The sequence below is a fragment of the Lepus europaeus genome, chromosome 2 (genome assembly GCF_033115175.1).
Source record: "Lepus europaeus isolate LE1 chromosome 2, mLepTim1.pri, whole genome shotgun sequence".
Taxonomy (NCBI): Eukaryota; Metazoa; Chordata; class Mammalia; order Lagomorpha; family Leporidae; genus Lepus; species Lepus europaeus.
Genome location: NC_084828.1, coordinates 139,384,630 through 139,400,003, shown reverse-complemented (window position 1 = coordinate 139,400,003; position 15,374 = coordinate 139,384,630). Strand labels below are relative to the sequence as shown.

At 42.9% G+C, this 15,374-nt stretch overlaps 2 protein-coding genes across 3 annotated transcripts in view; one reads left to right on the top strand and one right to left on the bottom strand.

Moving 5' to 3' along the window:
* ATR (ATR serine/threonine kinase) overlaps positions 1 to 11,779 on the bottom strand; it is a 115,560-nt gene extending 103,781 nt beyond the window's left edge. For both annotated transcript variants that reach the window (XM_062213724.1, XM_062213732.1), the window contains exons 1-2: positions 11,631 to 11,779; positions 1,369 to 1,460 (exon numbers count right to left, since the gene is read on the bottom strand). In XM_062213724.1, the coding sequence (XP_062069708.1) occupies positions 1,369 to 1,460; positions 11,631 to 11,689 (151 nt within the window). In that variant the 5' untranslated portion in view covers positions 11,690 to 11,779. The remainder of the gene's footprint in view (positions 1 to 1,368; positions 1,461 to 11,630) is intronic.
* A 112-nt stretch (positions 11,780 to 11,891) lies between these two features.
* PLS1 (plastin 1) overlaps positions 11,892 to 15,374 on the top strand; it is a 152,840-nt gene continuing 149,357 nt past the window's right edge. The window contains exon 1 of the mRNA XM_062213707.1: positions 11,892 to 12,201. The gene's annotated coding sequence lies outside the window, so the exon portion shown is untranslated. The remainder of the gene's footprint in view (positions 12,202 to 15,374) is intronic.

The window sequence follows — 15,374 nt, the reverse complement described above, 5'->3', positions numbered from 1 at the left end:
CACTGCTGCCACCCAAGATGTGCATTAGCAGGAAGCTGGAGTCAGGAGCTGGAGCCAGATATAGAACCCAGGTACTCCAATATGGGACACAGGCTTCTTAAACTCTAGCATAACCCTGTCCCAGCAACCCATAATTCTGATTTAAAAAAGAAAGGCTAAATGGTTGTCATAAGTCATAAAATCTGTGTCAAATACGTAATCAAAATGATAAACTTTGGAGTAGCAGGTTAAGCCAATGCTTGGGATGCCTATATCCGATTTCAGAGTGCCTGATTAAGTCCTGGCTACTCAGCTTACAATCCAGTTCCCTGGTAATATTCCTTGGAGGCAGTGGATAATGGTTCCTGCCTCCCATATGGGAGATCAGGAAAGAGTTCCAAGCTCCTGGCTTCAGCCTGGGCCAATACCAGCTGTTAAGGGCATTTGGGGAGTAAGCCAGTAGATGGAAGACAGTTCAATCTCTCTATCTGTGTCACTCTGCCTTTCAAATAAATAAATCTTTTTAAAAAGTTAAAATCCTAAGCCAAATGCCACTCTGTATTATCCCTTCTAGGTAACTTCAATATAACATGACACTAACTTGCCAAGTTGGCAATATTTTTTTAAAGATTATTTATTTATTTGAAAGTCAGAGTTATAAAGAGAGAAGGAGAGACAGAGAGAAAAAGATCATCCATCCACTGGTTCACTCCCCAAATGGCCACAATGGTCAGGGCTGAGCCAGGTAGAAGCCAGGAGCCAGAAGTTTCTTCTTGGTCCCCCATATGGGTAACAGGGGCTCAAAGCACTTGGGCTATCTTCTACTGCTTTTCCTAGGCCATCAGGAGGGAGTCAGATCAGAAATGGAGCAGCCAGGACATGAACCAGCACCCAAATGGGATACTGGAGTTGCAGGCGGCGGCTTCACCCACTACACAATGCCAGCCCCAGCAATATTTTTATATAGCCACAAACAGGCAGTCATTGATTCAGCGACTCACAGAACCTACTACTTCCTACAGACTAAGGCATCAACTGTTATTCATAGAAATTTGTGGTATTTGCTGTATCTCTACAACTAGCTAGAAGAGGGTCCATATGTTTAGAGTTGGTCAAATGCTTTTTATGTGTAATATCTGCTACCAAAGAATAGCCCATAACAAGCAAAGAAAATCTAGATAGTAGGAAAACAGAATTATTTTAAGCACCTGAATCATATTATGTACGAGGCAACAAGCAATATGGAATAACAACCTGCTTGAAAATACAATCATACATAATAACTCTGCACCTAAAAGTACATTAAGAAAAACACAAGGGTAATGTTGAATACATGGCAAAGAAAACAATCCAATTTATAGTTTACGTAAGAAATAATTGGTTTCTTACCAACATTTACATCTGTAAGTATTCTGTCAATGAACTGACATAGAATTTGTCTTGGCTTCTGTACAACTGTATTATATTCTTCTGGAGTGGCACTAAAATACAATAAAAAATTTTTAATCCTTAAAAGGATGCACAATTGTACTTGCAAAAATTTCTTTGAAGTTAAACTTACCAAATATGTTTGGTTTCACTGTTAACATTCCCAGTATTCCACTTTAAAAAATGACAAAAATATCTAAAATATACGCTACTGATTTACATGGGAGAAAAAAGCATACTGATGACACTGTGAAGAATCCAATCTGCAAAATCTAGACCTTCCCTGTTCAACATGATACCTATTAGCCACATGCAGCAGCTGAAAGATTGTTCATCCAAATTGAAGTGTGCTGAAAGCATAAAATATACATTGAATTTCTAATACTTAGAATCAAAAAGTACAGTATCCTATTAATAACATGCTGAAATATTTGGATATCCTGAGGTAAATAAAGTACACTATTAAAATTAATTTCACCTATTTCCTTTTTATTTTTTTTAACGTGCCTGCTGGACAAATTTAAAGTACATATGTGGTTTACATATATTCCTATTGAACAGCGTGGACCTTGACTTTTGAAAAATCTCCAAAACAGTTTCTTTAGCAAATAAATTTCAACAGAGAAAAGAGAGAAGAAATCTGTAACTAAGGCTTAAGAAACATATCAACCAAGTGCAATTCATGATCCAAACAGGATTCAGATTCCAAATAAATACTATGACATGGGAAAAAGTGAACAGAACAGATATTTGGTATTACTAAGGAATTATCAGTTTTAGGTATGAAAATAGTACTGTAGTTATGCTTTAAAAATCTTTACCCTTGGCCGGTGCCGTGGCTTAACAGGCTAATCCTCCACCTTGCGGCACCGGCACACCGGGTTCTAGTCCTGGTCGGGGCGCCGGATTCTATCCCGGTGGCCCCTCTTCCAGGCCAGCTCTCGGCTATAGCCCAGGAAGGCAGTGGAGGATGGCCCAAGTGCTTGGGCCCTGCACACGCATGGGAGACCAGGAGAAGCACCTGGCTCCTGGCTTCGGATCAGTGAGATGCGCCGGCAGCAGCGGCCATTGGAGGGTGAACCAATGGCAAAAAGGAAGACCTTTCTCTCTGTTTCTCTCTCTCTCACTATCTACTCTGCCTGTCAAAGAAAAAGAAGAAGAAGAAAGAAGAAGAAAGAAGAAAGAAGAAAGAAGAAGAAGAAGAAGAAGAAGAAGAAATCTTTACCCTTTAGAGATAAATATATTCATGTATGAAATGATGCCTGGAATTTACTTCAAAGTAATCTTTGTTAGAAAGAGGGTCATGAATTGATCTTACTGGGTGATGAGTACATGGAGAATTAATATATGTTCTTTTTTCTCTTCTTTTGTTGTTGGGAATTTTCCATAATAAAAAAGCTTTTTAATGTTAAGAAAAAAGACATATTCTTTGTTTTTAGTACCAATCAAGATAAAAAAAAAAAAAGAGGGTACATATCACAAACAGAAGACTTGCACCCTAGAATCCTGAGTAAATTCAACCTGAGCTCTATGACTTGGTTTAAATCATTATAGAATAGAATGTAAGAATTTAGTAGGAAGTCTGTGTTTCACTGCATAAGATAAGGAACCATACAGTCATTCTCCAAGCCGACAAACATTTACTGAGCACCTATAATGTGGCAGACAACACGCCAGAAGCTACTATTGGGAAGGTCAAAGAAGCAGTTCCCTGGGGAAGACTTAGTAAGTAAACCTAGACTTCTATTCAAGGTATATTGTGAGGCCATTCACCAAAGCAGCTGTCACAGGGAGAATCACAGAACTGGAGAGAAAAAACAAAACCAGTTTTAGAAATACTGAGTTAAAGCCTCAAAGAAACAACTAAGTGGGATGTCCAAAAGACAGCAATTAGTTCTGGACCTCAAGAAATATCTAGCCTAGAGATATAGGTCAAGTTATCATTATATTTCACCTAGCAAACAAGCCAAAACACATTGTCCATGTTATTTCATTTAATGCACACAAGCAACAAGATAGTGATATTAAATTTTAAGTTGTATTTGAGAAGACTATACACATAGAGATTACAAAACCTGCCTAAAATCATACAGCTAGTAGTAGTGAAAGCCTGGGATACAAATACAAACATAATTAAGTAAAAACAAAGTCAAAGAAAGACCCCTAAGTTCAAGTTACAGAAGTCATAAAGGAGAAAGGGAAAGATGGCTAGAGAAACAGAAAAACAAAACAAAACAAAAAAACACCGGTTTATTCTAAAACCAAGGAAATTAGAACTTCAAGGAGGGTGCAGTTAACAAGATCAAATTAGCTTTTGAAAATGTAGCATGAAATTTACCATTTTTAAGTATATAGTTCTACAATATTAAGTACACTCACATTGTCTTGCAACCATTACCATCATCCACCTCCAGAATATTTTCATCTTCTCAAACTGTAATCTACCCACAATCAATAACATACCATTTACACCTAACCCAAATAAACAACATCTACTTTTCTGTCTCCATAAACTTAACTAATCTAGGTACCTCATATATAAGTGAATCTTACAGTATTTGTCTCTTAATGACTGACTTTATTTTGCTTAGCATGTCTTCAAGGTTCATCCAGGTTACAGCACATGTCAGAACTCCCTTTCTTTAAAGGCTAAATAATGTTCTATTGTCTATCTATATGCCACATTTTATTAACCCATTAATCTGCTGCCCCTACCTTCTAGTTTCTGTGACTAATGAATGCTATGAACATGGGTACAAAAACACCTGTTCATGACGCTGCTTTCAGTTCTTTTGAGTGTATACCCAGAAGTGCTGGATTACATGGTAATTCTATGTTTAACTCTTTGTGGTACCCCCACACAAGCAATGCACAAGGGTTCCAATGTCTTCATATCCTAACACTTGTTATTTTGGAAGGCTTTGATCATAGCTATTAACATGAGTATGAAATAGTATCTTATTGTGGGTTCTTATAAATTATTTATTTGAAAGAGACAGAGAGACAGAAAGATATAGGGAGCTCCCATATGTTGGCTCACTCCCCAAATGTCTGCAGTGGCCAGGCTCGGCCAGATCAAAGCTGGAAACTCAATCCAGGTCTCCCTTATGAATGGCAGAAATCCAGTCGTTTGAGGGATCACTGCTGCTTCCCAAGATCTGCAATAGCAGAGAGCCAGAGTCAAGAACAGGCACTGGCGTGGCTTAACAGGCTAATCCTCCGCCTTGCAGCGCCGGCACACCGGGTTCTAGTCCCGGTTGGGGCGCCGGATTCTATCCCGGTTGCCCCTCTTCCAGGCCAGCTCTCTGCTATGGCCCGGGAAGGCAGTGCAGGATGGCCCAAGTCCTTGGGCCCTGCACCCACATGGGAGACCAGGAGAAGCACCTGGCTCCTCGCTTCGGATCAGCGAGATGCGCCGGCCGCAGCGGCCATTAGAGGGTGAACCAACGGCTAGAAAAGGAAGACCTTTCTCTCTGTCTCTCTCACTATCTACTCTGCCTGTCAAAAAAAAATAAATAATTAAAAAAAAAACAGGCACTGGGAATTGAACCCAGGTATTCCAAAGTGGGACAAAAGTGTCTAACTCACTAGGTTAAATGCTACCCCTGTGGTTTTGATTTGCAGCTCTGTGATCTTAAGAATGTGCTTATTGGTCATCTGTATATTTTCTTTGCAAAAAAGTCTATTCAAGTTCTTTGTTCATTTTCAATGAGGTTGTGTTTGTTTTTGTTGAAGTCTAGGGCTTCTTAATATATTCTAGATATTAAACTCCTTATCAAATATATGATTTACAAATATGTTCTCCTATTCTATGGGTTGCCATTTCACTCTGCTGATCTTGTTCTTTGGTGCACAAAAGTCTTTTAACTCAATGAATTTCAATTTATCTAATTTTCTTTTTATTGCCTGTGTTTTTTGTGCCATAGCCAAGAAATAACTGCCAAATCCAATGTCATAATGCTATGCCTCTATGTTCTTTTCTGAGATATTTTAGAGTTTAAGCTTTTATGTTTAGGTCTTTGACTCATGTGGAACTAACTTCTGTATCTTCTTTTTGGATTAAAGATTTATTTTACTTATTTGAAACCCAGTTCCTGAAAGAGGGCGAGAGACAAAGACAGAGACAGAGACATGGAGGGAGGGAGCGGAGGAGGAGGAAGAGGAGGAAGGAATTTATCATCCACTGGCTCTCTCCCTAAATGGCCACAATGGCCAGGGCCGGGTAGGCAGAAGCCAGGAGCCTGGAATGCCTTGCTGGTCTCCCATATGGATGGCAATCACCTAGTTAGCTGGGCCATCTTCCATTGCATTCCTAAGCCCCTTAGCAGTGTACTGGAATGGAAGTGGGGCATCCAGGACTTGAATTTGCAACCATAAGAGATGTTAGTGTAATAGCCTAACTCCCTGCACAACAATGCCACAATTGCAGCCTCTCTTTTGGGGTTTTAGCGTTTGAATGTAGAAGTTAAGGCAGAAACCAGATTGCAAGGGCTGAAAAGCAGGTAAATGTGAACACTGAGAATAGTATAGCCTTTCTAAAGCTTGGATAGAGAAGAATTATAGTAGTAACCAGAGGAATATTTGGAGTCAAATATATTCTCAAGATGAAAAGCCCTTTTTCTTAAACCAGATACAAGTGAAAAGATAATCCCTGGACAGAAGGGGTACTTCTTTCATCAATATATGAAAAGATGGGTACAGATGCTAATAACTCAATCAATTCAAACACTTAATTGGATAACTTAATTCAAAAGGAAAATAAAACAGACTGCTTCAAGAAAGTAAGAATTGTTGCTGGGGATAGGGTCAGAATGCACATAAATGATCACAATCAAGTACAACTAAAGCAGGGAATGACTGACTATACCTAGAAGATTCATGGAAGGCTCTGTATAAATGACTAGCAAAATCCATTCCTTCAAATGACAAAACAGCTTAGTATGTGGTAGATAAGTTGGTTATTTATAAGGCATAATGTATGTTTCATGTAAGTCACAATTTACAATATCTGTTTAGCACTGTAAAATACACATATATTTTCACACCCATTATCTCAAATAGTGCTAACATAAAAATGAAGATTGCTTTCCTGATTGTTTAATCACAAACTGCAGTTCTAACTGATTTTATACAGAATCCATGGCATTTACAGCTAGTAAGTGCCATGAAGGAAGAGATTCTGGTACACAGAGCAGACGTTAAAAGTTTTTTGTTTTTGGGCCGGCGCCGCGGCTCACTAGGCTAATCCTCTGCCTGTGGTGCCAGCACCCTGGGTTCTAGTCCCGGTCGGGGCGCCGGATTCTGTCCCGGTTGCTCCTCTTCCAGGCCAGCTCTCTGCTATGGCCCGGAGTGCAGTGGAGGATGGCCCAAGTGCTTGGGACCTGCACCCACCTGGGAGACCAGGAGGAAGTACCTGGCTCCTGGCTTCGGATCGGCGCAGTGTGCCGGCCGTAGTGGCCATTTGGGGAGTGAACCAAGGGAAGGAAGACCTTTCTCTCTGTCTCTCTCTCTCTCACTGTCCACTCTGCCTATCAAAAAATTAAAAAATTAAAAAAATTTTGTTCTTGAAAGAATGGATGAGTGCATCCTAAGAATTTTCCTGAAGTTTGTGGCTCCTTAATCCTTAATGTATAATTTAAGGAGTCTGACAAGTATTTACTTTTTCTTTGTCCCTAAAGCATAAGCTCATTGAGGTAGGAGACTGCTTTATTTCTCTACATATCCTCTGCAGCATCACTAGGGCATAAGTTCCTACTACAGCAAAAGCATTTTATTTCTCTTTGCATCCCCTACACCATCTAGAACTTGTTCAGGGCCTGGTGCTGTGGTGTAGTGGGTAAAACCACCACCTGTAGCACCAGCATCCCTTATTGGCACCAGTTCTAGTCCTAGTTGCTCCACTTCAGATCCAGCTCTCTGCTATGGCCTGGGAAAGCAGTAGAAGATGGCCCAAGTGCTTGGGCCCCTACACCCACATGGGAGATCCAGAAGAAGCTCCTGGTTCCTGGCTTCAGATCGCCCCAGCTCTGGCCATTGCAGCCATTTGAGGAGAAGACCTCTCTCTCTCTCTGCCTCTCTGTAACTCTGCCTTTCAAATAAATAAATAAATGTTTTTTTTTTTTAAAAAAAAGAACTTAACAGAAAAAATTACTACATTACCAAAATGAACAAATGCTTAGAAGTAGGTATAGAGAATTAAAAAATAAGTACTTACATTTGTATGTGAAAGAACATAAAAACAACCCTGGTGCTATAGATCTTAGTATCTAAATAAACACTGGCCAACAGAAATAAGAATGCAAGCCACATGTATAATTTTCTAGTAGCCACATAAGAATGTAAAAAAGGGGAGGGTGCTTGGACAGTCATTAAGCCACCACTTAGGACACTCACATCCCATCTTGGAGTGCTTGGAAGCTTCTCCACTTCTGATTCCAGTTTCCTGCTAAGCACATGCTGGGAAGCTCAGGTAGTTGGCTCTCCGCCAGCCACAAGGAAGACCCAGCCTGTGTTCCTAGATCTTGGCTTTGGCTTGTCCCAATCCCAAATGTTGAGCGATTTGGGGGAACGACCCAGCGAATGGGAGATCTCTGTCTTTCTCTCTCTCATTTTGCCTTTCAAATTAAAAAAAAAAAAAGTTTTAAAGAGAATGCAAAATAAAAGGGGGGCAAAATTGACCACAACTTGTTTGACTTTAAAAAACTGACCTAAAAATTGTTTGAATATGTAATCAATATAAAAATAATCAGAACTTTTAATGAATTTTTCTAGTAGGAAGTCCTTGAAACCCACTGTGTATCTTACAATTACAGCACATCTTTGATACAAAGCTGAATTCCTAAAAGGCAGATCACATAAAAAAAGGGACAGTGCTTTAAGCAGAGGAATCAGTACATGCAAAGGATTAGGAACAAGAACACGGCCTGCCCTAGTAAGAGGCTCTCTATGGTTAAAGGGGAGGCAGTAATGAAAAATGAAGCTGAAATGTGAAGATAAGGTCAAGGCTGGAAAGGTAAGCTCAAAGTTCAAAAGAATGGCTAAGGAGTTTGGATTTTGTACTAAAGTCAATGAGTAGGCATTGAGTAATTTTAAACAGGGGACTGAAGAATAACCATGTTTTAAAACATAAATTCAATCGCCATTTTCCTAAATAAAACATTCTAATGGTGTCCCATTACATTTAGAATCAAATCTAACATCTTATTCTTGCCTATAAGGTGCTGAAAGTTTTGGCCCCTGCCTACCTTTCCATCCCTAACTCATAAAATTACTACATTTGTTCCCTATGCTCAGCTTCTTCCTATTCTTTAAAAAGTAACTTGGGGCAGGTGTTTTGTCTCGTAATTAAGACCCTGGTTATGAAGCCCACATCCCACACTGGAGTACCCAGCTTTAATGACATTCAAGTGGGAGACCTGGATTAAGTTCCCAGCCTCCAGCTTAGACCCAGCCTCTTCCTGGCCATTGCAAGCATTTCAGGAGTGAACCCACAAATGGGAGTACTCTCTCTTCTCTGCTGCCACTCAAGTAAATTTTTTTAATTTAAATTTAAAAATAACTAAGTTAAAAACAGGCTCATTCTCTGGATTTCTGTATCTTCCTATTCCATCTCAGATACTACCTTCCCAGCTTCACATGACTGGCTTCTTTTCACCATCCAAATCTCCTGTTATGGCTACTATTCATATCTTAATAGCAATGATCACCATCTGAACATACCTTTCAAAAAAACTATTTATTTATTTGAAAGGCAGAGTGATAGATATTCCATCTGCTGGTTCACTCCCCAAATGGCCACAAAAGTCTGGGCCTGGGCAAAGTCAGGAGCCAGGAGCTTCTCCTGGGTCTCACATATGGGTGGCTGGGTTCCCAGTACTTGGGCCATCTTCCACTGTCTTCCCAGATGCATTAGCAGGAAACCATATTGAAAGCAGAGCAGGGGGCTGGCGTTGTGGTGCCGTGGGTTAAAGCACTGGCCATATGGGCTCCAGTTCTAGTCCCGGCTGCTCCTCTTCCAATCCAGCTCTCTGCTATGGCCTAGGAAAGCAGTAGAAGATGGCCCAAGTCCTTGGGTCCCTGCACCCACGTGGGAGACCTGAAGGAAGCTCCTGGCTCCTGATCGGCGCAGCTCCGGCCGTTGCAACCATCTGGGGAGTGAACCAGCAGATGGAAGACCTCTCTCTCTGTCTCTACCTCTCTCTGTAACTCTGTCTTTCAAATAAATAAAAAATAAATCTTTAAAAAAATAAAAAAGCAGAGTAGCACTCTAGCCAGCACTCTGATATGGGATGCTAACATCACAAGCGGGAGCTTAACCATTTGCACCACAATGTCGGCCCCACCATATGAACATATCTTAAGACAGCACGTTTTAAACAGGAAGATCAGACCTTCTGAAATGACTTATGAAAGGAACCAGTCAGTTCTGATGGAATGAACAATAAATGCAAAGGGTTAAAGGCAGGAATGATCTTGGTGCCATGGAGAAACCAGGTCAATGTCACTGAAATAAACAAGACAAAGACAGAAGACTATGAGATGAGAAACAAGTTGAGACCAGATAGATCCTTAGAGGCTTGGTGAGAGTCTGGATTTTATAATAAATGTGGTGGAAGGCCAAAGGAAAGCTTTACGCAGGGCAATAGTGCTATATAATTTACAATATGATGAATAGTTGTGAAATCACTTATTGACCGCTGAGTGGGAAATCCATTATCAAGTGACGAAAAGTGGAAATGAGAGTTCACTTGAGAGCTTACCATAATGGTTCAGAATAGAAATTATGGTGGTAGCAGTGAAGTTGGTGAGAAGTGTCAGATTCTAGATGTTTTTCAAAAGTATGATTGACAGAATTAGCTTGTGGATTATCAAGGGACAGAAGAAGCAAGGATGATTCCCAAGCTTTTGGATGGTACATTTACAATAACATGGGAGAAGGGAGAGTTTAACCAGGAGTTCTACGACTTGGGATATGTTAATTTGCATTTCCCAGTATGAAAGGTGAGTAGGGAACCTAACATATACTTTATATATGATAAGCGAAGAATTTGTATAGGACACAGGACATCCAGCAAAACTGCTAATATACACTTATGTGGACATAGACATAGACATAGATATGGATGTAGTTACCCTGTGTGTGCTGAAGGGGTAGCAACCACCAACAGTCTTCCCCTCTCTCCCTAACATACTGGCTTACTCTTGGGGTTTACAGAAAACAAGCACTTGCACATGAAGTAATATTGTTATCTTCAAGTTTTGGCAACACTTTTGTACATTTTTGTGGACCCTGTGGCCAATCTCTTGGATTTCTCACTAAACTAACAGGCCAGGTATCCGCCAATCCATACGCACAGGATCATATCTTCAGAATGGACTATGATGTCCCTCAAAAGAAAGAAACCAGCTGCCTTGTCCAGCAACTGACCTCTGTGCAGAAAACCAGAGAGGAGATTTTTCTTTTAAGGGCAGTTTGGGGACAACACATAAACTAGTTCCTCCAAGAGCGAACATAAAGAATAGGAGCTTGGAGGGGGTTGATGGGTTCATGTCACTCATCTAAGGAGAGAGGTCTTCAAGGAAGCAAATGAGTGTAGATGGGGCCGGCGCTGTGGTGCAGTGGTTAAAACCAAAGCCTGAAACGCCAGCATCCCTTAGGGATGCCGGTTCTAGTCCCAGCTGCTCCTTTTCCGTCCAGCTCCCTGCTATGGCCTGGGAAAGCAGTAGAGGATGGCCCAAGTGCCTGGGCCCCTGCACTTGGGCCTGATTCCTTACTTCCAACAGGCTCAGCTCCGGCCGTTGTGGTCACTTGGGGGGGTGAACCAGCGCATGGAAGCTCTCTCTCTATATATAACTCTGTACTTCAAATAAATAAAAATAAAATCTTGAAAAAAGAGTGTACAAAAGTGACCAGAAAGAGATCAGACGGGACTCTGTCCTCCAAGGCCAGAATGCAAACCTCTGGATCCGGGCGAGCTCCCGGGCAACCCTGAGGTAAAGCGGCGCCAGCAGATGCCCCCTCCCCTCGGATCGAAAGATCGCTGACGACGCCCCCGCTTCTGATCAACCGCCACTGCGACGGCGAACCACCCAGCACACACAGCATCTCCCCGTAAGCACCGCGGGGACTGAGAGGGTCGGAGCCAACGCGCGCCAGGGAAGAGCCGCCGGCCGGGCCGGGCGGAGAAAGACGCAACACCCAGGACTGCGGGATCTGGCCCTACCTGCCCAGCTCCCGCAGGGCGGGGATCATGGAGGCCAGTTCCAGGCCATGCTCGCCCATGCTGAGGCTGCGAGGTGCTCGCCAGCCACGCCAACTCGAGTTCCCCGCTTCGCCACCGCTATCCCGGGTGGGGAGGCGCGGCGGCCGACGGAGCCTCGCAGGGTCCAAAACTGCTCCCGGAAGCCGCGGCTGCAGCAGCTCGCCACGCCCCCTGCCTTGGCGCGCAGGACCCGGGGGAAGCCGGCGGAGCGCGCGGAGGTCGAGCTTCCCGGGGCGGCTGCTGAGGGCGCTCCCCGCTGTGCGCGGGCGACGCTCGCGGTAAAACTGGGGTGTGAGGGGGGCGCTCGGCAGCTGAACTTTCGGGCTGTCCGCGACGCAGAGACGCAAGATCACCGGATCTGAGGAGGAGAGGAACTTGACTGCCCCAGCCCAGAATCCCCGGCTTCACAGATCCAAAAACTGAATTCCGCGAGTCAGTGCCAAGATTTCCGAAGGCGTAAACCCCTCTCGTTTTCAACGTTGCTCATTTTCCTACCACTCTTCTCCTCCTTCGAGAGATAAAAGGGCAAAAGGTGAATGGCTTGTTGTGGTTTTTTTGTGCAGTTTTTTCAGGTGGAAGATCCTAGCAGCCTGTAATATTTAAAACGGAAGTTGGGTTGAATGTACTGCTGTCTCACTCCCTAAATGCCCGCAAACAGCCAAGGCCAGGCCGGGCTTAAGCCAGGAGCCTAGAATTGAATCTGGGTCTTCCAGGTGAAAGGTACTCAGCCACTTGACCCATCACCTGCTTCCTCTCGGGATGCACCATAGTAGCAAGCTGGAATAGGGAGCGCAGCTGGGACTCGAACCTATGCAAGCATCCCAAGCAGCGTCATAACTACCGTGCCAAATGCCTGCCCCGCTGGTCAGTTCTCTATGTCCTCATGGTTCAGTTTTGAAAGGTTATATGTGTCCAACAATTTATCCATTTCTTCTAGTAGTTTTTCATATTAGTTGTAGTTTTTCATAATAGCCTTTGATGATTCCTTGCATTTTTTAAAAAAAGATTTATTTGAAAGGTAGAGTTACAGAGAGGCAGAGGCAGAAAGAGAGAGACAGAAAGAGAAGTCTTCCATCTGCTGGTTCACTCCCCAAATGGCCACAATGACCAGAGCTGGGCTGATCTGACGCCAGGAACTTCTTCCAGGTCTCCCACGTGGGTTCAGGGCCTTGAGGACTTGGGCCATCTTCTATGGCTTTCCCAGACCGTAGCAGAGAGCTAGATCGGAAATGGAGCAGTCAGGACTCAAACCGGCGCCCACAAGGGATTCTGGTGCTGCAGGTGATGGTTTTACCCACTATGCCACAGCGCCAGCCTTACAGTGTAGTTTAGCTTCGTTTTTTTTTTTTTTTTTGTCTAGATGGTCTGCCCATTGATGAAAATGGGGTGAATTCCCAACAGTCATTATATTAGAGTCTGTGTCTCTTGTTCGATCTGATAATGGTTGCTTCATATAATTAAGTGGTCCAGTGTCAGATGCATATATTGTGAATATTTTTTATTAACTGTATTTTCAGCACCTCATTCTAATATTCATAAGTCATGATAATGTAAATGTGGACATAATACAAATGTTGGTTACTGCATTTCTCCTGGTCTCCTTTTATTGTTTGTGGTGATGGAGCATGGACGAGAGGATGAAGCAGATGGAGAATTTAATGTGGCTGAATTGTAGCGCCCCTAGTATTTCCTACAGCCAGTGTCCCAGATCAAGTCCACAAAGGGTCACTAACTAATAATTCCAGTGAGCCACCTATGTATAGAATTGTCCCTCAGGCTGGTGTTGTGGCATAGTGAGTTGAGAGGCTCAGCATTCCACGTAGGCGCTGGTTCGTGTCCCAGCTCCCACTTTCAATCCAGCTCCCTGACACTGCCCCTGGGAAACAATTGGAAGATGGCCAAGTTGTTGGGCCCCTGAGCCCATGTGGGAGAGACTCAGAAGAAGCTACGAGCTCCAGCTACTAGGCTTCAGCCTGGTGTAGCCCTAACTGTTGCAGCCATTTGGGGAGTTAACTGGTGGATGAAAGATCTCCCCCGCCCCTCTGCCTCCCCCTTTCTAACTCTGCCTTTCAAATAAACAGATAAATCTTAAAAAAAAAAAAAAAGTCCTCACTGACAATGGAACTACTAGAAAGTGACCACCAGATGGCACTAGAATCCAGTTGAGACCAACATCCTGGGTTCTCAGCAAGATGCCCAAATTCCTGGCTAATGCATCATAAAGCATTGGATTTGTCTTTGCTCCATTTGTGGTATTATGTCAGGATTTTACTGTATAATACATCTCAAAGTATATATTAATACAGAAAATTAGTTACTTTGTATTTTAAAAAGATTTATTTATTTGAAAGGCAGAATTACAGAGAGAAATGGAAAGAGAGAGCGAGAGAAAGAACTTCCATTTGTTGGTTCACTCTCCAAATGGCTGCAAGAGCCAGACCTGGGCCAGGCTAAAATCAGAAGCCTGGAACCCCATCTGGGTCTCTCCCATAAGTGCAAGGGCCCAAGTAGTAGGGCCATCTTCCACAAACTTCCACCTGTTTTCCCAGGTGCATTAGTAGGAAGCTGTACCAGAAGTAGAGCACCTGGGATTGGAACTTGTGCCCATATGGATTGCCGGTGTTACAGGCAGCAGTTTAACCACAATGCTGGCCTCTATTTTCTACCTTTAAATGGAATTCAACAAATGGCTCCCTGGTATATACAGTAATCTGCATTTTAAAAATTATCTACTTATTTGAGAGGTAGAGACACAGATGTATGAAGACGGAACATTACTATTCACCAGTTCACTCCCCAAATGCCTTCAACAGCCAGGACTGGGCTAGGGCTGAAGCTGGGAGCCAGGAACACAGCTCAGATCTCCCACATAGTGGTAGTAACCCAATTACTTGAGCCATCACCTCTGCCTCCCAGTCTGCATTAGCAGGAAATTAGGAGCCAGAGCTGGGTATCAAATCCAGGTACTCTACTGTGGGACAGAGACATCTTAACCTCTAGGTCAAGTGCCTAACCCTTTGCACTTTAAACAAGTTTCCAAGTGATGATATTTGGAATTGTTACGCACAGCAGACAGAGCAACTTTTTCAAAATCCAATTTTGATTTTGCCATTCCCATTGTTCAGTAGCTTAGCTGTATCTTGAATATTGTTATATATAAAGGTTAAAAGGCGGCACGTGTCTGCTGGCTTTCATTGGGTAAAGCCTCAAATAATAGACGCAGGTGCCAGCACTGTGGTATAGCAGGTGGAGCCACTGCCTGCAGTGCCAGCATCCCATATGGGCGCCGATTTGAGTACTGAATGCTCCACTTCCAATCCATCTCCCTGCTGTGGCCTGGGCAAGCAGTAGAAGATGGCCCCCAAGTACTTGGGCCCCTGCACCCACGTGTGAGACCTGGGAGAAGCTCCTGGCTCCTGGCTTCGGATCATCCCAGCTCAAGCAGTTGCAGCCATTTGGGGAGTGAACCAGCGGATGGAAGACTTCTCTCTCTCTGCCTCTGCCTCTCTGTCACTCTGCCTTTCAAATAAACAAATAAACCTTTTAAAAAATAATAGACCTAATAACCACAAGTGGATTCTGAAACTTAACAAAGCAGAATAAATGATCCAATATAGCCAAACTGCACTAATTGACTTACTCCATTTAATAGAAATGCTGCAAAAACCCATTATAATAAAAAAGAAACCCATTTAGTTCTCATAA